This window comes from Saccopteryx leptura, chromosome 7 (assembly GCF_036850995.1).
Source record: "Saccopteryx leptura isolate mSacLep1 chromosome 7, mSacLep1_pri_phased_curated, whole genome shotgun sequence".
NCBI classification, from domain to species: Eukaryota; Metazoa; Chordata; class Mammalia; order Chiroptera; family Emballonuridae; genus Saccopteryx; species Saccopteryx leptura.
In genome coordinates, this window is record NC_089509.1 from 20,334,331 (window position 1) to 20,359,311 (window position 24,981).

At 39.5% G+C, this 24,981-nt stretch overlaps 1 protein-coding gene across 1 annotated transcript in view; it reads left to right on the forward strand.

Moving 5' to 3' along the window:
• Positions 1 to 24,981, forward strand: part of THSD7B (thrombospondin type 1 domain containing 7B) — an 891,282-nt gene that overhangs the window by 285,022 nt on the left and 581,279 nt on the right. Inside the window, exon 4 of the mRNA XM_066346150.1 lies at positions 18,769 to 18,938. Within this exon, the coding sequence (XP_066202247.1) occupies positions 18,769 to 18,938 (170 nt within the window). The remainder of the gene's footprint in view (positions 1 to 18,768; positions 18,939 to 24,981) is intronic.

The window sequence follows — 24,981 nt, forward strand, 5'->3', positions numbered from 1 at the left end:
AAATTTTCAGCTTAATTTCTTCAGACACGTTCTGTATTTCTTGTTCACTCTCTTCTCCTTCAGGAACAGCTCTAATGTAAATGTTGTTTCTCTTCATGTTGTCACAGACATCTCTTAGTTTCCTCAGTCTTTTTGAGTCTTTTTTCTTTTTGCTGCTCTGCTTCTGTGGTTTTGTTTATAATATCCTCTAAATTGCTCATTCAATCCTCCACTTCATCCATCCTGCTGTTGATTCCTTCTAGTTCATTCTTCATTTCTGCTATTGTATTTGTCATTTCTGACTTGTTCTTCTTTATGATTTCTATGTCCTTTTTGATGCTTGCTATCTCTTTACTTAGGTGCTTATTATGTCCATCCATTGTTGCTCTAAGATACTTGAGCATCCTAAAAAATCATTATATTTAACTCTACATCTGGTAGTTTGGTTACTTCTATTTCGTTAGTTTTTTTCTGGGAATTTCTCTTGTGGATTCATTTGGGTTGCATTTTTCTGCCTGCTCATTTTGTCTGTGTATTTGGTAGTGCTGTTGGACTTTGAAATTTCTGTGGTGTCTTTATGAGGAAAATGTACTTGGTGGAACTGATCTCCAGACCACCTGTTTTCCTTGTTCAGGAAATGCTTCTTGACGGTACTATTTTCCCTCTTGTATTTGAGTATTGAATTCAGTTGGTCCTTTCATGGGTGTGGTTATTTCTTCAGGCTGGCCAGTTCTAAGGGTCGACCTTGATCATGTGTTGGGCATATTTATTCTCCACAGTGTCTGGTGCCTGCTAGACTCCTTGTTTGGGTGTCCTGCTTGTGTATCCAGCTGAATCTAAGGTTGATGCTGTCTTCCACCCAATATCAATTGTGTTGACTCTAGATCTTCTTAGGTTGGCATCCGCTCTTGTTTGTAACCAGCTATAGGCTACCTGTGTGTGGATACTGCACTTTTGCTGTTTGTGTCTGCTTTTTCTGTGTCTGGGTACTGTGTGAGTGGCTAACCTTTGTAAAAGGATCAGCTTCCTCCTGCTTAGAAATGACAGCAGCTCTGTAAATGCCCCAAGCTTTGTAATATTTGTCTCCACTTTTAGCTGCTTCTCCTCCGTTGCAACTGCCTGGTCTTCTCACAAAGTCTTCTATAGAATGACTGTAGTGGGGGTTCAGACTAGCCTAACCCATCCAAACCCTCTACAGGTTTCACACTTGGTGGTTTTTTCAGCTGAGGTTGTGAATACAATGTTAGTGGGACCCTCTGCTTCAAGGGTCTCTTGGTCAGGAGCTCAGTATGGGGAATGTGGCACCTATTCCAGAGCTTTGATCCCTTAGCCACTGCTGGATACTTAAATTTTATTTCTCCCCAACAAGGTGAGCAGTAGGTTCTGGTCAATTGTGGCTTACAGTTCCCTCTGTGGAAGTTCTTACAGCTAGTGGTATCCTAGTCTCAGGGAGAAAGACTGAGAGATTCCTCTCCTGGTGCTGACTGTGCCCCCCGCAAAGGTGACTAAGACCTTTGACCAGATCCAACAACAGTCTCCCAGGGACTCACATGTTAAACATCTATGTTTCACTATATTTCAAACCTCTCTCCCTTCTCCCTGTGGAATCTAGTCTAGCAATTTAGGATATCCAGCACCCAGGCTGGCTGACTGTGAAGCTCCACCCTATCCAATGTACATGAGCTGCTATGCCTGTACTGGTCAGAGAGAGCATAACTCTCCTCAGCTGGGCCAGGTGTGAGGAGCCCTTCTTTATGATACCACTCTAGCAAGGGTTGTTAGGTCTTGGACTAATGCTTTCTGCAGCTGGTCACTGAATGTGCTATCCCTGGGCCTCCCTTGCAGGAACCTGGTACAGACCAGTGGGAGACACTGCCCATGAATGGCCCTCAGCAACCTTCTTTGAGCTACAACCAATCCAGTGTTTGTGGCTGCCTCTGCTGGGCCCAAGTACATGTGGAAATACCAGCTTCACACCTAGGCTGGCTTTTTTTACCCACTCTGGGCCTGGGGGGAGATCTGATTAAAAGGCCAAGGTTCTCTGAGTTCTGCCTCCTACAGCCTCTGTCTGCTGGCTGCTTGTTGGGCTCAGCCACTGAAAAAACCTCTGTTTGAGTCTAGAACCTATGGCAGTTCAGGGATTAAAAAGGTACAGGTGTGGCTTTGCCTATAGCCTCTGGTATCAGTCCATCCAAACTTTTTTTCACAGACCTCAGTAGAGTGTGGCCCGAGGAGTCCAGTGCGTGTGGCCTCTGAGACCGAAAGATGTGGTCTGCCCACTTTCCATACAGTTTCCACTGAGTCTCCCATGAGGTGGTAGCACCAGTCTTAGAATTGGGAGTGCATGGGGGAAAGCTTTGGCCTCAACACCAGAAAACTGAGTCACTGATGCGTGCCCTCTTCCTGGCTTTTCAGAAATGTTCTGCCATGACTGGGGTAGGAGAGACTCCTGAGGGTGGAGCAGTTGCTTTTCCCTAGGCTGATGCCACTCAGTTGGATTGCTCCACCCAAGAAAGATGGTGACTACAGTATTGGAGAATTATTCAGCACAGGGGTTCCATTGGTCTTTCCCCACAGTGTCTCTCCCTGGGCCTTTAACTTTACACTCTTCTTATGCAAATCTAGTCTTCTCAGCCCTCCCTCCACCTGGCCCCAGATAAGTGGCTATGAATGAGATTTTCTGTGTGGGCCCTTTAAGACAGAGCCTGACTCTCCAAGAGAGCTCTGTCTCTTTCTCACAGACAGAAACCTGACTCTTTCCATCTCCAAATGCTGTGTGGGTGCCTCTTCTATGCTCTGGGGCTGTAGGCTGGGGATCTGGGCTTGGCGCTGTGCACTCACTCCTCTCAGGGTAACCTTACCCTCAGTGAGCAGCCCTCCGGACCATCAGACACTGCTTGCTCCTGAAAATGGGGCAGCCCTTTCCTATTCTCTGCCCTGCCTACCAGTCTCAGTGTGGCTTCTTCTGTGATCCTTGATTATAGACTCTTCTTTGTTTAGCCCAAAGTTGGTTTTTCAAGATGATTGTTCTTAAATTAAGTTGTAATCCCATTTGGTCCTGGGAGGTGGCAGTTGGAATGTCTGCTTACTGCTTTGCCATCTTGACATCTTCTCTTCAACATTTCTTGCAGTACTAATTTAGTGGTAATAATCTCCTTGAGTACTTTTATTTTTCTTGGAAGTTCTTTATTTAACCTTCAATTTCACATGATAGCTTTACTGGATAGAGTAGTCTTGATCATAGGTTCTTGTTTTAAAATGCTTTGAATACGTCTTGCCAATCCTTTCTAGCCTGAAGTGTTTCTGTTGAGAAATTAGATGCCAGCCTATGGGGGTGCTTCTTTGTAGGTAATTAATTGCTTTTCTCTTGCAGCTTTTAGTATTCTTTCTTTATCTCTTAACTTTGTTATTTTAACTATGATGTGTCTTGTTGTGGATCTCCTTGGGTTAATCTTTAATAGGACTCTCTGTGCTTCTTGAACTTATGTGACTTTTTCCTTCATCAGTTTAGGAAAGCTTTCAGCTACAATTTCTTTAATCAAATTCTCTATTTCTTGTTCATTCTCTTCTTCTTTAGGAACCCCTGTGATGCAGATGTTGTTTCACTTGATGTTGGTGCAACTGTCTCTTGGACTTTCCTCAGTCTTCTTGAGCGGCTTTCCTTTTTGCTCTTCTGCTTTTGTGCTTACATTTATCTTGTCCTCTAAATCACTGATTTGATTCTCCACTTGTCTAACTCCCCTATAATTACTTCTTGTGCAGTCTTCATTTCAGATATTGTATTTGCCATTTTTTTACCGTTTTTTTTTTATGGTTACAATATCCTTTTTTAATGCTTACTGTGTATTTAAGTTCTCACTGAGATCACACATTCTTACTCTAAGATCCTTGTACATCTTATTAACCATTATTTAAAACTCTGCATCTGGCAGTTTGGTTGTTTTCATTTCATTTCATTCTTTTTCTGGGGCTCTTGTATTGATTTATTTGGAGCATATTTCTTTGTTTTTACATTTTGTCTGTATTAAGTAGCTCTGCTCTAACTCCTAGATTTGTTTTGATGTTTTTATGAGGAATTTGAGCTGAGTGGTACTAACCTCTAGGCCACCTGAGCACCTTGCTATAAGAATGTTTTTTAAGGGTTATATTTAACTCCCTTTTATATGTGAATCTTGAATGCTGTTGGTGTTTTCATAAGTGGAGTTAACCCTTCAAGTTGCCTGGCTCTAAGGGTTAACCTTGATCATTTCTTTTTGATGCTGCTCAGTGTCATCCTCTGGGGCATAGTTATTCTCAGTAGTTGTCTGGTGCCTGCTGAGCTCCATCTTTTGGCATGCCGTTTGTTTGTCTAGTTGAATTATGGCATTGGTATGGTCTGCAACATACTACTGGTTGTGTTGTTTCTTGGTCCTTTTGGGTGGGCTTTGGGTATGGGATGATGTCAGATGTTGTTTGTAGCCTGTTGTGGGCTACCTTTCTGGAGCTAACACTGTTTTCCATTTGTATGTGCATTTTCTGTGCCTGTGGGGGGGGCTGTGTATGAGGATAGACTTTCTAGGTTAGATGTGAGAGAAGCTCCATAATAAAGCCTAAGCTCCTTAAATTTGTCTCCACTTTTCAGCTGCTCCACCTCCTCTTGCAGCTGCCTGGTCTTCCCGCAGAGTTTTTTTGTAAAAATACTGTAAAGTGTGCTCAGACTGACCTCATCCCAAAACCCCTCCAAAAGTTGCAAACTTGGTGGGAGAGGATAATAAGGTTGGGAGGATAGTAGTGGGCCCCCCTACTTGTGGAGTCTCTTAGTCAGGTGCTCGGTATAGGACATGTGGCCCCTACTCAAAAGCCCAATCTCTCAGCCACTGCTAGATACTCTAATTCTATTTCTGCTAGAGATGTGAGCAGCAGATTCATTTTGGGTTGGGCCAACAGTTCCCTCTACAGAAGTCCTTTCAGCTGAAGAGCCACTAGTCTCAGGGAAAATAGTTGAGTCTTCCATTGTGGCTGATTGTGGCTTTCCCCCCAGGAGGTGGCTAAATCTTTTTACACTGAGCACAATAATAGTCATAAGAACCCAAATGTCTGAGCTCTAAGCCTCTCTCCCTTCCCCCTGTGGAACTTAGTTCAATGGGGCAGGGTATTTGGGACTTGGGATGTCTGACTTGTGAGGCTCCAACTCATCCAATGTGTGCAAGCGGCTGTATAGGTGCTGAGCACAGAAAGTGGTATTTTCCTCAGCTGGGTTTGGTGCCTGAAGAGCTCTCCTTTTGGATATGCTGCTAGTACTGCTGGTTGGACCCTCCTCTGATGTTATCTGTAGCTGGCCACTGGATGTTGTGTTTCTGGTCCTCTTAGGAGGGAATCTGTTGCAGACACTACTAGTGACTTTCCCTCTGCAACCTTTTTGGAGCTATAAGTGATCCTGACGTTGTGGCTGACTGTCCTGGGCTTAGATGCACATGAAAGGACCAAGTTGCACACCTAAGCTGGCTTTTACTAGCCCCGCATCTGGGGGCAGGTAAGTAAAGCACCCAAGGTTTCCTGAGACCCACCTCTTATCTCTGTCTGCTGGCTGCCTATTAGGCTAAACCCATAAAAAAAAAAACTCTGATAGAGTAGAGACTCTGGGGCTAGTCAGGCATCAGGAAAGATAGTGTGTGTCACTCTCACCTTAAGGCTGCAGGTATCATCTCTCCATAATTTTTTCTCAGTAGGGAATGGGCACTAGGATTCCTGTGGGTGTGACCTCTAAAACCCAGACATTTGATCTGTCAACAGCTCAGACACTTTCTACTGAATCTCTTGTGATGTGGAAGTACCATTTGTATTCTCCAGAAATTGAGGGTGAAAGCTCCAGACTCAACACCAGACTACTGAGTCACTGTCACCTCCTGAGTCTTTTCACCCCCATGCTTTCTGGTCAAGACTGCTTACTTCTCAGTGGGGCCCAATCTCCATAAAGTAGGACAAGAGAGATTCCCAAGGGTAAGGCAGTTGCTTCCCCCAAGCTGATGTTGCACAGAAGGTATTGTTCCACTCGAGAAATATGACAACTTCTGTATTTAGCACAGGGTTCTTAGTGGCTGTTTCCTTACTGTGTCTCTCTCTAGGTTTGCCAATTTCACACTCTCCTCTTGTGACTTGAGTTCACTCAGCTCTGTCTCCACCAAAGCCTAAGATAAGTGGCTGTGAATGAGATTTTCTGCATTGGCTCTTTAAGAGGGTACCTGCATCTCTGAGATACCTTGTCTCTTTCTGGCAGACAAAAACCTCAACTCTTTTCACACCCAAATGCTATGTGGGATCCTCTTCTAGTCTCTGGTGCTCTAGGTTGGGGCACCGGCCTGGGGATTAGGACTCACATCTCCTCCAAGCTGTGATGTCCCTCCAGAATCTCTGCTGCAGCTTTTGGTATTGGGGGTCAACCTTTTTCACATCTCTCCCCTGTCAGTCTGGTTGTGGCTTCCTCTGTGAATTCTGGGTTATAGAATACTCTTCTTTTAGTACTGAATTGGATTTGCAGGATGACTGTTCTTAAATTTAGCTATAACTCCAGTTTGGTCCTGGGAGGAAGCAGGTGGAACATGAGTCTACTCCATCACCATCTTGAAACTCTGCTATTAGAATATTTTATTTCATGTAAGTAGGATGGAAGTCTTTTAAAAATAGTTGCTAAATTTGCCTCTTTTTCTAATTTTGAGTTTGCTAATTTAGGCCATTGCTGCTCATTACTGCACAGAAATTAATAAATCCCTTAGTCCTTTGCCTCCCTTCACTTCCATTTGAAAGGTAGTTTAATTACAGGAGTTCTTGGCTTAGACAACATCACCCTCAGGAAAAAAAGCTGGCTTCCTTGGGTGATAGAATTTCAGGGTGTGAAGTAGACATTTCTAATACAGAATTTGTCTCTTATATTTCTTTTTATTTATTGATTTTAACTTATTATGTTTACAAAAATTCTAGTGTTGCCTCAAATGCATCCCCACCCTCGTATTCCCCTCAATCTCTCTCTAGCCTCCCTCCGCATAGTGCCCTCCCCCCTTCCCTTCAGATTTATCCCATCCTATCATCCCCTTTCCCTCTGTTCGCTTTCCCTCTGGTCCCTTTGATCTCGCCTCTGTCTCAATTCTGTTCCTCAGTACAAATTTTTCATTGGATTCCTCAAATGAGTGAGGTCATATATTTTTCTTTTTCTGCCTGGCTTATTTCACTTAACATAATAGTTTCCATGTCCATCCTAGTTGTTGCAAAAGATAAAATTTCCTTCTTTATCATGGCCGCATAGTATTCCTTTGTATATATGTACCACTGCTTTATAATCCAAGCATCCACTAAGGGACACTTGGACTGTTTCCAGATCTTTGCAATTGTGAACAATGCTGCCATAAACATAGTGGTGCAATACTACTTTTGAAACAGTGCTATGGTGTTCTTAGGATATATTCCTAAAAGTGGACTAGCTGGGTCAAAAGGCAGTGCGATTTCTAATTTTATGAGGAACCTCCATACTGTTTTCCACAGTGGCACTAGTCTGCATTCCCACCAGCAGTGCAGGAGGATTCCCTTTTCTCCACATTCTCGCCAGCACTTACTCTATGTTGTTTTGTTGATGAGTGCCATTCTGACTGGTGTGAGGTGATATCTCATTGTGGTTTTAATTTGCATTTCTCTGATGATTAGTGATGTTGAGCATTTATTCATATGCTTTTTGGCCATCTGTATGTCCCCTTAGCAGTGTCTTTTCATTTCTTTTGACAATTTTTTGATTGGATTGTTTACCTTCCTGGGGTTGAGTTTTACAAGTTCTTTATAAATTTTGGTTATTAACCCCTTATCAGATGTATTGTCAAATATGTTCTCCCATTGTGTAGTTTGTCTTTTTATTCTGTTCTTATTGCCTTTAATTGTGCAAAAGCTTTTTAGTTTGATATAGTCCCCATTTGTTTATCCTGTCTTTTATTTCGCTTGCCCATGGAGATAAATCAGCAAATATATTGCTGTGAGAGCTGTTGGAGAGCTTACTGCCTATGTTTTTTTTCTAAGATGCTTATGGTTTCATGGATTACATTTAAGTCTTTTATCCATTTTGAGTTTATTTTTGTGAATGCTGTAAGTTGGTGGTCTAGTTTCATATTTTTGCAGGTAGCTGATCAATTTTCCAAACACTATTTGTTGAAGAGGCTGTCTTTACTCCATTGTATGCTCTTACCTCCTTTGTCAAATATCAGTTGTCCATAAAGTTGTGGGTTTATTTCTGGGTTCTTTGTTCTGTTCTATTGATCTGTATGTCTGTTCTTATGCCAATACCAAGCTGTTTTGAGTACAATGGCCTTGTAGTATAACTTGATATCAGGAAGTGTGATACCTCTCACTTTATTCTTTCTTTTCAAGATTGCTGAGGCTATTCATGTTCTTTTTTGATTCCATATAAATTTCTGGAATATGTGTTCTATATCTTTGAAGTATGTCATTGGTATTTTAATTGGTATTGCATTGAATTTATAAATTGCATTGGGTGATATAGACATTTTACTGATGTTTATTCTTCCTAACCATGAGTATGGTATATGCTTCCACTTGCTTGTATCTTCCTTGATTTCTTTTATCAATGTTTTATAATTTACTGAGTACAAGTCCTTAATTTTTTTGGTTAAATTTACTCCTAGGTACTTTATATTTTTTGTTGTTACAATTGTGAAAGGGATTGTTTCCTTAATTTCTCTTTCTGACAGTTAATTGTTGGTGTATAAATATGCCTCTGATTTCTGAGTATTAATTTTATATCCTGCCAACTTACTGAATTCACTGATCAGGTCCAGTAGTTTTTTGACTGAGACTTTAGGGTTTTCTATATACAATATCATACCATCTGCAAATAATAATAGTTTTACTTCTTCTTTTCCAATTTGGATGCTTTTTATTTCTTCTTCTTATCTGATTGCTGTGGCTAGGACTTCCAGGACTATGTTGAATAAGAGTGGTGAAAGGGGGCACCCCTGTCTTGTTCCTGATCTTAAGGGGATTGCTTTTAATTTTTGCCCATTGAGTATGATGTTGACTGTGGGTTTGTCATAGATAGCCTTTATCCTGTTGACATATATCCCCTGTATACCCACTTTACTGAAAGTTTTGATCATGAATGGGTGCTAGATTTTATCAAATGCTTTTTTCTGCATCTATTGAAATTATCATGTGATTTTCTCCTTCCTTTCATTTACGTGATGAATCATATTGATTGATTTGTGAATATTGTACCAGCCTTGCCTCCCCAGAATAAATCCCACTTGATCATGGTGTATGATTTTTTTCATATATTGCTGGATCCAGTTGGCTAATATTTTGTTGAGGATTTTAGCATCTAGATTCATTAGGGATATTGGCCTATAATTTTCTTTTATTGTGTTGTCTTTGCCTGATTTTGGAATCAGAATTATACTTGCCTCATCAAAGGAGCTTGGAAATCTTCCTTCCTCTTGAATTTTTTGAAATAGCTTGAGAACGATAGGAGATAGTTCTTCTTGGGTATTTGGTAGAATTCACTTGTGAAGCCATCGGGTCCCAGCTTTTGTTTCTTGGGAGTTTTTTGATAACTGTTTCTATAGCATTTGTTGTAATCAGTTTGGTTAGGTTTTCTGATTCTTCCAGATTGATTTTTAAAATATTATATGTTTCAAGGAATTTGTCCATTTCATCTATGTTGTCTAATTTTTTGATGTACAGTTCTTCATAGTATTTTCTTACAGTTCTTTGTATTTCTGTTGTGTCAGTTGTTATTTCTCCACTCTCATTTTTAATTTTATTTATTTGAGTCCTCTCTCTCTCTCTCTTTTTTTTTTTTTGGTGAGTCTAGTTAAAGGTTCATCAATCTTGTTTATTTTTTCAAAGAACCAGCTCCTGGTTTCATTGATCCTCTGTATTGTTTCTTTAACCTCTATGTCATATATTTCTGCTCTGATCTTTATTATTTCCTTCCTTCTACTACCTCTGGGCTATACTTGCTGTTTTTTTCTAGTTCTTTTAGATGCAGGGTTAAGTTGTTTATTTGAGATTTTTCTAGCTTTTTGAGGTATGCCTGTAATGCTATGAACTTCCCTCTCAGTACTACTTTTGCTATGTCCCATAAATTTTGAATTTTTGTATGTTCATTATCATTAGTTTCTAGAAATTTTTTTTTATTTCTTCTTTGATTTCAATGTTAACTCACTTGTTATTTAATAATATGATATTTAGTTTCCTAGTGTTTGAGTATTTTTCAGTTTTGGCTGATTTCTAGTTTCATGCCATTGTGATCACAGAAAACATTTGATATTAGTTCAATCTTCTTAAATTTGTTAGACCACTTTTATGCCCTAACATGTGGTCTATTCTAGATAATGTACCATGAGCACTTGAAAAGAATGTATATTCTGCTGCCTTAGGATGAGAGGTTCTGAAGATACCTATTAAATCGAGTTGATCTAGTGTGTCCTTTAAATCTGCTGTTTCTTTGTTAATTTTCTTTCTTGAGAATCTATTTAGTGATGTTAGTGGGGTATTGAAATCTCCTACTATTATAGTATTGCTGTTGATCTCACCCTTTATATCCATCAAATTCTGCTTTATATATTTAGGTACTCCTTTATTAGGTCCTTAGATTGTTATAATGTTTATATCTTCCTGTTGGATTGCTTCCTTTATCATTATGTAGTGACCTTCTTTATCTCTTACTATAGTCTTTGTTTTAAAGTCCATTTTGTCTGATATAAGTATTACTACCCCAGCTTTTTTTTCATTTCCAGTTGCATGAAATATTTTTTCCATCCCTTTACCTTCAGTTTATGTGCATCCTTTCTTTTTAAGGTGTGTCTCTTGTAGACAGCATATGTATGGGTCCTGTTTTCTTATCCACACAGCTACCCTATGTCTTTGATTGTATCATTTAATCCATTTACATTTAAGGTTATTATTCATATGTAGTTGTTTATTGCCATTTTCTTCTTTAAAGCTGTATTTCTCTTTTGCTATATTCTCTTCCCTATTATATCTGTTTAAAACAAGCCCCTTAACATTTCTTGCAGTATTGGTTTGGTTGTAATGAATTCCTTGAGTTTTTTTTGTTTTGTTTTGTTGTTTGTTTGTTTTTTTGTCTGGGAAGCTTTTAATTTCTTCTTCAATTTTGAATGACAGCCTTGCTGGATAAAGTAGTCTTGGTTGTAGGCTCTTGTTCTGCATTATTTTGAATATTTCTTGCCATTCCCTTCTGGCTTCAAGTGTTTCTGTTGAGAATTTGAATGTCATCCTAATGGGGTCTCCTTTGTAGATGATAGCCTTTTTTTCTCTAGTAGCTTTTAATATTGTCTCTTTATCAGTTACCTTTGGTATTTTAATTATGATGTGTCTTGGTGTAAATTTTTTTGGATTTCTTTTCAATGGAATTCTCTGTGCTTCTTGAACTTGTTAGATTTTTTCCTGCCTTAATTAAGGAAAGTTTTTTTTTTTTTTTTTTTTTTTTTTACATAGACAGAGAGAGAGTCAGAGAGAGGGATTGATAAGGACAGACAGACAGGAACTGAGAGAGATGAGAAGCTCAATCATTAGTTTTTGTTGCAACACCTTCATTGTTCATTGATTGCTTTCTCATATATGCCTTGACTGTTGGGCTACAGCAGACTGAGTAACCCATTGCTTGAGACAATGACCTTTGGTTCAAGCTGGTCAGCTTTGCTCAAACCAGATGAGCCTGCATTCAAGCTGGTGACCTCGGGGTATCAAACCTGTGTCCTCCGCATCTGAATCTGATGCTCTATCCACTGTGCCACCACCTGGTCAGACTAGAGAAGTTTTCAGCTCTGATTTGATTGAACAAAGTCTCTATTCATTTTTCTTTCTCTTCTTCTTCAGGAACCCCTATGATGGGGATGTTATTTCTCTTCATGTTGTCACAGAGCTCTCTTACAGTTTCCTCAGACTTTTTGATTCTCCATTGTTGCCGTTGTTGCTCTGCTTCCATGCCTTCATTTATCTTGACCTCTCACTTGCTGATTCGATCCTCAGCTTCATCCATCCTGCTTTTAATTTCTTCCATTGTAGTCTTCATATCTGATATTGTATTTGTCATTTCTGACTGATTCTTTTTTATTATTTCAATGTCCTTTTTTATACTTGCTATCTCTTTATTTAGTTGTTTGTTATGACCATGTATTGTTGTTCTAAGATCTGTGAGCATCCTAACAATCATTATTTTAAACTCTGCATGCGGTCATTTGGTTATATATGATTCATTTAAGTCCTTTTCTGGGGATTTCTCATGATTCAATTGTGTTTTATTTCTCTGCCTTTTCATTTTGTCTGTCTATAAGAAAGGTGTGGCCATTGGAGTCCAATGGGTGTGGCCTCTGTGTTTTCTAGCTGTAGTCTGTCTGCAGGCCTGCCACCCCCTCTGCTGCTGCCTTGGCATTAGTGTATGGGCATTGCCGTTGCCCACCGGCTGCGGCTGTTGCTGTGATTTCCACTTCTCCTCCACGGGAGGGGCTGTGTTCACATGCCCAGGTCTATAAGCCTTGGCCTTCACCCCACACCCACAGTGGGGCTGCATGCCATGCCCCAGGCAACAAGCCCCTGCACTGCTGACAGGGGTGAGCAACTTTGCTCAGCCACTGTTCTTCTGTTCCCAGATTTTTGCCCTGCCCCTGCAGGCAGAGCTGCACTTGCCTGTAGGGGTGCAAGCCTTGGCTCCACGGGCCAGGCCAGGCTGTGTGCCTGCGCTTAGCCATGGGTCTCTGCATTTCCCAGGCTTTTGCCTTTCCCCTGCCAGTGGGATTGCAGGCGGGTCTGCAGCTGGCCAGACCACTCTTGGTGCTTCTTTTGCCCCCGCTGGGTGAGACTGAGCTCACGCCAGGCCTCTGTTATGGCAGGCTCCTTCTCCTGCTTCCACATGGGACCATGCTTCCACATCCTGCTGTTGCCTGCCCTCCCACGAGCCCTCAGCAGTGTGGTTTGGGGCACTATACTTCAGATCGTAGCACTCAATACTGTATTTTTTAAGGGTCCCTCCATCTAAGCGACTCTGCTCTGATGCCTCAGAAGAGCTTCTTTGGCTAGTGTCCTTCTTCCCTTTGCTGATATTTCTGGTTCCAGGGGAAATATTCACTTCATATTTGGGGAGTGACTCAGCCCAGGTGTTAGGGTGGCTATCCCTCAAAGGGTTTCTGCCTGTGTCTCCTAGATTACACTATCTTTCTGCTACTCCGGTCCTCTCCTCTCTCCCTGTCCCCCGGATCCCTGGGTGAGTGGTTGTAAAAGAGGTTTTTTGCACAGTCCCTTTAAGAAGAATCCTGGGTCTGAGAAATCTGTCTCTTTCTCACAAACAGTATCCTGACTTGTTTTTCAGCTAAATACTGCCCATAGGCTTCTTCTAGGCACTGGGCTGCAGGCTGGTGCTTTGTTCCTGGGGCCCAGGACCCTCCTCTCTCCACTAAACTCACTTCCTACCACACAATTCTCTCCGGGCTGCTGTTTGCTCCTGGGAGCTGGGCAGCCCTCTCCATATCTCCGCTTTTCCTACCAGTCTCATTGTGGCTTCTTTGATGTTCCTTGGTTAAAGAGTCCTCTTAGTTTAGTCCAAAGTTGTTTTTTCCAGATGATGGTTCTTATAATTAAGTTGTAATTCACTTTGGTTCTGGGAGGTGGAAGTTGGTATGTCCACCTACTCCATTGCCATCTTGCCACGCCTCTTATATTTCTTGATGGAAGTATTTGGAATAACAGTATTTACACTGCCTAAAAGGTTCTCTGTAGCCTGGCTCTCAACTACCCCTCATTTTCTGTGACCTCCCACTTTCATCTTGACTTGTCTGTCCCAACCACGCTGTTTCTGTACTTTCATAGAAAATGTCAAGCTCTCTCCCTTCCTCAGATCTTTGAACATGCTCTTCTCTGCCCAGAATACTCCTTGACCATTTATTTTTATACTCACTCTATTATTTTATTCTGGATTCTGAGGACTTCCTGGTCATGGACTGAAATATCTCTCTTCATCTCTCTTCTCTGCATTATCTGATACCATATTATGTATTGATGCATTTCTCTCCAACTGTCCCTGTAGAAGGTAACCTTCCCAAGTTCAGGGACTTTGTCTTGATCACTGCTATGTACTTCTGTTGTCTGAAATTGTGTCTGGCACATAGTTAGAGCTCAAGAATTGCTGGAAGGAAAAAGGGTGAATGAATGCACGGTTGAGCTAAATGATCCACTTACTATTTATTTGGGCAGGCCTATTTATTTTTCTAGAGAGCCCTGACTTTTACCTTTTTCCTGCCTTTAGACTGTCTTACATATATTTATGTTAATGAAAATGTCCTTGTATGGATTGTTCTCCCTGTATATTCAATATTTGAATCATTAATATTCCCTTTTTCAGAGGTTTGTCCAGAATGGTTGACTATATGCTCTCTCACTAACAGTGAGTACACTGGAGCTCTGATCGTGTGAATGGATGATGGCAGGTGTACCTAAGATCAGAATAACCAGGGAGACATGTCTGGAGTCTGACCACAGGGCCTTGAAAAGGCATTTTTATTCAACAGTTGTCTGCTGTAGGTTTTAGTAGAAATTTCAGGTTTATAATTATAGGTGCTTTTATTTGGCTTATTTTATATTGACTTGCAAATTTTTCCTGAATGTACTAAAATTTGACCTTATGTGACCATGTTGCTCTAATTATAAAATACTTGGTTATAAAATACTCTCAAATTCTATTTGTATTTGAAATGGAAGAACAATCTTGGCAGCACAAAATATTATTGGTCATTTGTCACTGACAATATCTTTTTTACCAACAAATATTTTTTTCTTTTTTGCTCCAGTTTAGCAGACACTTCTTCAGACCAAGAACAACGTTTGCTTGTGCTCAAAATGACTAAGCTGAGAGCTGAATTTGCTTTCTCTATCCTCTGATCAAGTTTCATTGGTTTGCCATTCACTATTTTAATCTACCACATTGTCATTTCATTTAAGTAGATGTGCTTTAGAATCAGATAAGCATGACTTTGAGTCTTGCTCTTCCACTTATTTGATAATGTGATAGTGAAAGATTTGCTTCTCCTTTATGTCAATTCTCCCATTTGTAAAAGAGGAAGTAATATTTTTCTTATAGGGTTGTTGGGGGGAGTTAATTAAAGTAATGCACCTAAATGTGTTAGTGCACTATCTGACACAAAGTAAACATGTAAAAAATATCCGTCATTATTATTATTTAGGAAATATGTTATGATACCCTAGTATCCCCAATAAATTAATACCTGTCTCTATTGTTTGGCTGGATCCTTTGACAAAGCAGATAAATTCTACACAGTCACATTAATAAGGGACTGCAAGGATTATCTAAATTCTTCAATTCATGTCTGTCTATTCTACTTGAGGCATTTATTTCTACCATTGATTTCAAAGTATTGCACCACACTCAGAGGAAGTAGAACTCTGACCTTTCAGAGTCCTCATATTTCCCTCCTAAGCAGATAGACAAAATGAGGTTGTGCTGAAAGGTTGGGAGAGAGAGAGTGTTAAAGACCCAGTCTTTGACATGGACTTAGCCATTAAAGAGAGTGTCGCCAGCTGTCAGAAACCAAGTTGTTAGAGGCGATAGGACCATCTCTGTAACAACTTCTAAAGGAGAAAGTGAGTAATGTTGAGTTGAGTGAACTCCTTTGATTTCTTATTCTGTCAGATCCCAGAGACACTTTCCCAGGTTGGTAGAGTTCAGGATGATCAGTTTTCATGGCTGCTGGGTGATTTGTGACTAAAAACAGCTAGCTAGCACTTTAGAAAAAATAAAGATAAAAGGATGAGAAAAGACAATGAAAAGACCCTCATTTTTTAAAAGGAATATAGAAGTGTTTTACTGGTGTGCTTCTTCCTTTGCCACTTGCTGGGTTGATATTTTCTCTGAGGTGGTAAACAGTAGCGATGCTGATAAATGCCTTACATTTCTTTCGAGAATTTTTTGTTTGTAAGGGAATGGAATTTCTGTGTCTTTGCTTAATGAGCTACCAACAGGGTTTTTGTTACCTTACATAAAACCAAAGTCATTTAACTTTTCTTTCCATTTTTCTCTGTAATGACTTCCAAAATTCTTCATTGCTAATTCTTATAGGGTCATGGTAAATTAATTGAAAAAGCAATTCCTACAGCATGGGCCATTCTTTCCAAACAAGCAGCAAATTACTGTAACTTGCTATACTTCCAAACTTTGTTTCTTTTATGTTCTTTGCTGAACTTTGGTTGCTGGAAGTTATACAACTGCATTCCTGAATCTCTAATATTAGGACTTTTGATAAAAATCAATGAAATCCTCATCAATACAATGGGAGTTGTGTTTGAATATGTGTGTGCATTTTCTATGGGAGCAAGGGGGCAAAGGCACATGTAGAAGGACATAGGAAGAAAGGGGATTAATATCTATTGAATATTTATTACATGCCAGGTTCAACGTTTGTTATTATTATCTTCATTTTACAGATGAGAAGCCAAAACTGGTAAAGTCACATGACTAGTAAGTAAGTAGCACAGTGCAGGGTGGTTTGAACGGATGCATGCTTCTTGCCTACATCATGCCCTCTTTTGCCTACTTTATTTGCAGTCATAGGAGCCTTGGAGCCAGCTCCTATACATAACCCCCTCTTTAATAGTCAGTGAGCTGTTCTTTTAGGGAAGCTTTGTAGGAAGAGGGTTTGAAATGACTTAGAAATCATCTATTCCAACACACCCCAACCTCATTGTGTCTTGTCCCAGGATACAAAGGCACCTGTGCCCTGAGACTCAGAGGCAAGATACTTAGCCTTGTGCTTGAGTGCCTGTGGAGAACATCAGTAAGGAAACATTGCTGGGTGAGGAGAAAGAGCTTAGGGTCTTCACTCTAGAGAAAGACTACCTCTGGGAAGAACCAAACTTCTCTTGGTCTTTCATGCCCAGGAATTAGAAATAATAGTATTGTCTGTATTATGGCATAAGCAGTATCTGAACTCTGTACTCCAAACTTTAGGCCAGCCCACTCATTTTTTAAGCTTTGGAAAAACCATATGAAAGTGAAGTAGTGAGGCAGAGGGAGAACGATTATGTTACAACAAACCCCACAGGATTATCCTAATCTTTTTCTACAGTGGGCTTTTCACAAGAAGATTGATTCTCATTCAAGCCTATTAGAAGGACGACATTTATTATGAGGGATTTGATCCCCATTAAGTTTTTTAGAAATTTGCCTCCTGATTTTGTGGTCTGCTACTTTATTTTCTCTTTCTTTTTCTTTCTTTCTTTCTTTCTTTCTTTCTTTCTTTCTTTCTTTCTTTCTTTCTTTCTTTCTTTCTTTCTTTCTTTCTTTCTTTCTTTCTTTCACGAGAGGAGGGGACGCAGGGACAGACTCCTGCATGTGCCCAGACCAGGATCCACTTGGCAAGCCTACTTGGGGGTGATGCTCTGCCCATCTGGGTCGCTGCTCTATTGCCCAGCACCAAACTCTTCTTAGCACTTAAGGCAAAGGCCATGGAGCCATCCTCAATGCTTGGGTCCAAGTCACTCCAATAGAGCCATGACTGCAGAAGGGGAAAAGAGAGAGAGAGAGGGAGAGAGAGAGAGAGAGAGAGAGAGAGAGAGAAGTGAGAGGGGAGGGATGAAGAAGCAGATGGGCACTTCTCTGTGTGTCCTGACCAGGAATCAAACCCAGGACTTTGACACTCTACTACTGAGCAAACTGGCCAGGGCCATGATTTTAATTTTACTCTATAGTTTCTATAAAATTGGAGTCTTGGTGACATGTGCTTATTTTTATTTTTGCTTTTTTTTAAACAGTCACAAAGCTGAGAATTTTTCTGAAATATTAAATGGGACAGCAGATATGAACATGTTTTTAGGTTTTATTTATTGTTTCAGAAGTTAATGACTCTGTTGGTATATTTATGAATGCCATAGAGTTATATTAATACTGTGGGCTTGAGGAATGCTGTAATAACCCACAAAAGGAAATTCTGCCTGAAATAACTCTTCAGGTATGACTGTAATGTTGGTAGGGTTGTTATGTTTTTTCCCAGTTGTGTGCAAACTCCAATGGGTTTTCACTCCTTATTTGTATGTATGGCCACACATGTGTGCTTCTCTATTAGTGTGTATCTTAAAGAGTTATAAGCCAGGGAGACATATTGCTTAGTCAGTGTAAATAACAGCATGTTTGCATATTTTTTAAAAGAAGTACCCATCAATTAAATATAGGGGTACTTTATTAACTTCTTTTCATATATATATCTTTTTTTCCAGTGGGATCAAACAGGAAGAAATACTTTTCTTTATCAAGAAAGTTAAAAAAGTTGTAGGCCATTTCAATCCATTTAAATTAATATATTCCCAACTTCACACATTTGACAGTATAGTTCTAATCAAAAGAGAAAGAACAAATTTCACACAAAGCTGTCTAGAATCTTGTGAGATGAAACCCCATTACAAGTTCAGCTGCTATGAATTATGTTCATTTGGTTTCCAACTCTTCCTTCTAATTCTTACTCTTTTTCAGCTTCAAGGCTGAGAAAAATCTGCTGTTTATCCATATTTCCTTCCTTAAATCCTCTCATCCTGTTAGGCTGCTGTGATTTTTCTCTAGGACATGAAAGGGATTTAGTATTCAAAGCCAGTAGACTTCTTTATCCATAGGCAAAGATTTGGCTTTAGAAAGGGAGATTATTATACATACTTGGTGTCATGACTTAAATTTTCTTTAGAATTTTATATTTTCCTTATTTCTTCTTCTTCTTTTAAACAAACCAAACCAAACAGGTATTCCTGGAGGACTTCTGAATGGAAAGAATGCCAAGTCTCTCTCCTCCTGGAGCAGCAGGACCTCCACTGGCATGTGACAGAAGCCGTGTGTGGAGGTGGCATCCAGACCCGGGAGGTGTACTGTGCCCAGAGCACACCAGGGTCCACCGCACAGAGGGCCAAGGAAGGTAGGCAGCCAGTTCCAGAGACAGATGGTGCTACTGACTGGAAGGGAAATCAACTCCAACCCTGTCTCCTCATATTCTTCTGGATACAGTGGGTGTTCAACATTCACAAACTTAATATTTGTTTTGGTGACTATTTGTAAATCATTTCTAAATTCTGCTATGTGCAATAATTTATAATAGTTAAAAATAGTAGTAATAATAAAAATATCATCAGCCTCAAAGGATCATTATGAAAGTGAAATGAGACAATATACTTAAGATCTGTAGCTCAGATGAATCTGAATACTACATTCTGAGAGACTGGAGTGAGTCAGTTAATAATGAGTGAGTAGTAGTATTGTTTTGTTTTTCACAACAGTGTTGTTTTTGTGTGTGTGAATTTGTGAACATAGTAATTTCTATTGACATATCACTTTTAAATGTTGAGGTCAATGTCAAGTTTTTGTCAAATTCACCAATTTAAATTTTATGAAAAGGAGGACAAACAAGCAAGTTTCTCCATGGTAGGCTTTCTACCGAGCAGGTGCAACCTCAGCACTAGTCCATTTGGGTCAGAGTTTGAGACAGTGATAGCATAAAGAGACTGAAAAACTAGCCCCGATTTATTTAAGTCAGTTGATTAAAAAGTCAAGAGAAGACAATGATACTTCTACTTGAGAGGAAGGTGTGACCAGTTCCAGTTACACTGGAGAACACAGCCGTTCCCTCTGCAGAAATGGTCGAGGGGAGAAGGTTTCCTTCATAAATTCTCTCCTACAGAACTTAGGGAGGTAAGGTGTAAGCTTTTTTTGCTATGGAAACGCATCTTATTTTTATCCTGTAAAGCTTTTCATACTGGGTGCCTTTTTTTGACATGGCCTTTCATTGTTCCAAGGGCATCTGTGACCCTAACCTTGGATCATGCACCTTATGAATCAGAGAAATAGTCTTTACAGACTCCTTAGCATTTGCTTCAACAATTTAAGTTACTGCCACATTTACAGGGCTACAGTTATTTTAGAAGTGATAGTTCAATTTAAATGTCACTTTGGGAGAGTGACAATTTACACATGTTCTATTCCAGGATAAAACACGACTATGCTTACTCCTCTCAATTTGGAAAAAACAAAATTTAGATGAAAAGCTTCAGCTTATTTTTCAGACCTTGGTGATCTTTCGATTCTACCTTCTCCTTCTCCCCTTTTACTAGTGTCTACAGTTCTAGGGCATTCAGGGATCAACACATAGAATTTATGATCTATCTATTTTCAGCTTCAACTTTTAATCTTCTCTTGACATTTTCATCTTCCTAAGGTGTAGTAAAAATAGCTTTGCTTATGGATCACCTATTTCCAAAGTTTCTTTAGCCTTAATATTTCCAGCTTTCCTAATGAAAACATCCTGAGCAGGAAGATTGTAATTAGGAAGAAGGTGGAAATATGGTATTCTAGATTGGGGAATGACATGCAGCCAATATGGTTAAATAGAGGAGGGGTGTTTAATATAGATTTAGCCACCTATTAAACCTTGTTACAATCTGCTTCAAGAATCTAAAAAGAGGGGAAAAATCTTAGGCCAACTTATACTTTTAGATTCATATATGGGTTCACATGGAAACAAAATGTACTTAAAAAGCCCTGTGCCTGGTAGCCTCATTCTCAGTGAGGGTGGGACAGCCTTAGAAGTGGGGATGAGATGTAAACACATCAATTTATTTGAAGAGCATGTATCCTTGTACAGAATTGAATATAGTGAGTCAAACTATTGCTGCATCTGGAAAATACAGCGCAGCCACAATTGCATTAAAGACGTGGTACAGCTGACAACTTAGCTTTGTGGACATTAAGTAAGGTTTTATTTTGCTCTTGTATGGAAGGAAAGCAGAAAAATTGCTCAGCCATTTTTATTTTACCTTTTTTTTTTTATAAATGATTTGCTTCCCTACTGTTACCATTTGTTGATATACCTTGACACATCTGGCAACATGAGAATTTCCTCCTGACTCAAGGTAAATACAAGAGAAGAACTGAGTTGCCATTGCAGAGAACCAATGAGTGTGTTTGCCCAATTAAAGTGACAGAATTTAAATATGTCTAACATTCTCTGCTAACACAAAAAAAGAGGCCAAAATTGATGACAATTTTGAATTTCTTCAAAATTGATTTCAAAAAGATTTGTGAACATCTTTTTTTATTATTATGTTAGATTTTGGAGGGAGAAATAATTTTAATAGCATCACTTTTGGAAACTCTTTTCATAAGTCACTGTTGAATTTCTCACAAGGTTAATTTCTACATAGATTCCAGAATAGTCTTTTCAGTCTCTGGAGTGGAATTGCTTGACTTTTCTTCCCTATAAAATCCTACCGTTCACTGTGGTTTAGATGCACTTCTTTCTAAGAACCCAATCATAGAAGAATTCATGATTTTTAGGGTTGGGGCGAGGGGCCAGAAGAAATTCATTTCTGTGGATCTTTCATAAACTAGAATGCAACAGAATTTCTAGATGCCAGAATGGAGGGAGGGAAGACTGCTAATTCTTTCCCTAGGGCTTCCGCGTCTCTTGCTGAGGTTGGATGATGAGGCTGAATTTTGTTCTATGGTGACTTATTCATGCTGATATCCCTGTCTCCATTTGACCTCAATTCGTGATGTTTACAGGAATAGTATAATATCCTGTTCTATTGTTCAGTGTTCATGTGATGTTTTAGCTGCAAACAAAAAAATGCTATCACAATCAGTAGGAGAAGTATTACCAGTACTAGTAGCCAAGTCAATAGAATTGAGAATAAAAATACAGAGGGGTATTTATGCTTTTGTTTACCACTTATTTTTGTAGAGAATTGTGTTTCTCTTCTATAATGCAGAAGCAGCAAGAGCAATGTTTGCCTGCAAATCTAAGAGTCTGGATTTTGTGAGGGCATTTTCCTTTTGCCCTTTTCTCAAATGAAATTAAAGTCACTTTTCTGGTATTGAAGAGTAATTTCTCAGAAGGTAAAACATTGAAATAAGAAACATACTTTTACAATCTAATAAAGACTGAGAAAATTTTATTCTATTTATGACAATGTGGCTTGGAGACTGGGATATTAACAAATATGGAGTGAAACAGTATAGAGATGGAATATATTCATTGGTAAAGGAAAACATAAAACAAAAAAACCCCATAAAAATTAAATAATTGGAAAAAGGTATTGATGTGGTTGTAGTTAAGCAGAACATTACCTGTTTGTTTCTTTTCATATTTCAGATTCACTATTTGACATGAAATGAACAAAGCAATTTTAAAAGTAGAGCACACTTTATTTAGCTTTGAATTGCTGAATACATTAGTTCACCCCCTGCATTCCAGTAAGATTCAGTAGTTCTTGAAAGTCGTAAGTTTTTATCAAGCTGTGCTCCAAGGTGATGCTTTGTGATTGCATAATCAGGTGAGGGAGTACACGATCAGGTAAGGGAATGTCCTGGAATGCTGAGTACCATATGAAGACTTCAGATATTTTTGGTATAACTAGTGTGTGAAGACTTAATATGTTTTGGTTCTGTGTTTTAATTTTGACTAGTACAAAACTTTCATAACCCACATAAAGGCTGTTCTAGTCTTCTAATTCATTAAATTGGTTTAAAATATATTGATGAGGTGAGTAAAAGGTAGATGACAATCACACATTAATTTTTTTTTTTTTTTTTTTTGCATTTTTCTGAAGCAGGAAACAGGGAGAGACAGTCAGACAGACTCCTGCATGCGCCCGACCAGGATCCACCCGGCACGCCCACCATGGGGCGACGCTCTGCCCATCCTGGATGTCGCCCTGTTGCGACCAGAGCCACTCTAGCGCCTGAGGCAGAGGCCACAGAGCCATCCCCAGCGCCCGGGCCATCTTTGCTCCAATGGAGCCTTGGCTGCGGGAGGGGAAGAGAGAGACAGAGAGGAAGGCGCGGCGGAGGGGTGGAGAAGCAAATGGGCGCTTCTCCTGTGTGCCCTGGTCGGGAATCGAACCCGGGTCCTCCGCACGCTAGGCCGACGCTCTACTGCTGAGCCAACTGGCCAGGGCACACATTAATTTTTTAAAAATACTTTATGTACCAGCTATGTTTTAAGCTATGTACTAGACATTTGTTATTAAAGTACCTCTCATTAATTTATAGTCTCTTAATTGGAACAATTGAACTAACAATTAGTCTATTGTGTCTTAGTAATACAATCACTTTATATATATATGTATATTATATATATATATATAATATACATATATACACACACACAGACACACAAAAGGTAGGGCAAAAGTAGGTTTACAGTTATGAGTAAGCATAACACTGAGTTTATTTTTATATTATTATTATTTATTAATTATTGTATTATTTTGCATACCTACTTTTTTGTAAACCTTTTTTGTAAACCTACTTTTGCTACATCCTGTGAATATCTATCTATATTTTTGCGTGGGTGTATTTTTCCAAAGTGAGAATTGGGGAGGAGGCAGACAGACAGACTCCCGCATACGCCCGACTGGGATCCACCCGGCATGCCCATCAGGGGGCGATGTTTGGCCCCTCTGGGGCATTGCTCTGCTGCAATCTGAGCCATTCTAGCACCTGAGGTGGAGGCCATGCAGCCATCCTCAGCATCCAGGTCTACTTTGCTCCAGTGAAGCCTTGGAAGCCAGAGGGGAAGAGAGAGACAGAGAGAAAGAAGAGGGGGAGGGGTGGAGAAGCAGATTGGTGCTTCTCCTGTGTGCCCTGGCCAGGAATCGAACCCGCAACTTCCACACATGGGGCTGACACTCTACCACTGAGCCAACCGGCCAGGGTCTGCTGTCTATCTATCTATCTATCTATCTATCTATCTATCTATCTATGTATCATCTGTAATGGTTAATCCCATGTTATAATGATGCCTGAGGGTACTCTTCATAAAGAAGGTAATGCTTAATGAGAGTTTAGAGGATTAACAGGAAAGAATGTTATAAGTGGTCAGAGAGGGCAATAGAGAAGAATGGAGACATTTATATTCAGGGATGGCATGTGCACTGGGCCTTTAGGCTATTCTGGAGTTAAGACTTTCTGAGATTATGGGTACCTATTGCAGTCCTTTTTTCCACTGCAGGCTTTTAAGCAAAGAATAAATATAATGTTAGTTGTATCTAAAAATATGGAAATGTCAGCACACTAAGAAAATTCTCATGAGTAGTCATGTCCTATTTGCAAACTAATCTTATTATCCAAGAAGTTTTTAGATATGAAATAAAGTAATTGACATTATGAACAGGTGAGTGAATTTCTTAAGGGGCAATTGAAGGAGATATTTCACTGTCATTTGAGGGCCTACAACTGTCCTTTACCTGTCATTAGAAACTGGTTTTAAAACCAGTCAGCTCATTTGGGTGTGAGAATAAAGCATCAGCAAAATAATGCACTTGGAACTTCCCTTACTGTTAACCATTAGAGGAGAAATGGGACTGTTTAAATGGGGCAACAGCATTTTCTCTCACTTTTTGCAAACAGAGAAGCAGACATAACTGATGAAATAGTCTTTGCGAATTATTAACAGGATATTTGATGGCAGGTCACCTGAGACTATGAAACAGAAGACCCCTGGACTGGAAACTTACTACCTGGAAAACATATTCAATTATTGGGAATATATAGGAACATATATATTTGTATAGTTTAGATAGTCTCTCCAAAATTCCAAAAGTGTGAAAGCTGAGAAAAGTTTTTAAAAAAGGAGCATTATATACTTAGAGGCAATTAGGTCACTAGGAGTTTAAATTAAGATTGGTTTCTACTGGTTCTGTTTCATTGCGTTTGCATCTTAGTTTAGTGATTTTTTAATCAAGTGTAACAAACTTATCTTAGTGTGCAATAGCAAGTGTTTATTGAATCACCATGCTTAGCAAAAATATTGAAGAGTTTCTACTTTAAGCATTCATTAAACTATCAGGCTGTTCTTGACATTAAAATTTTCTTAATTTATTTTGCTCAAGGTATAATTCATATGATTGAAATGAAAGCAGGAGAGAACAGCCCTGGAAAAAAATTATAGAGTCAGGATATTTCAG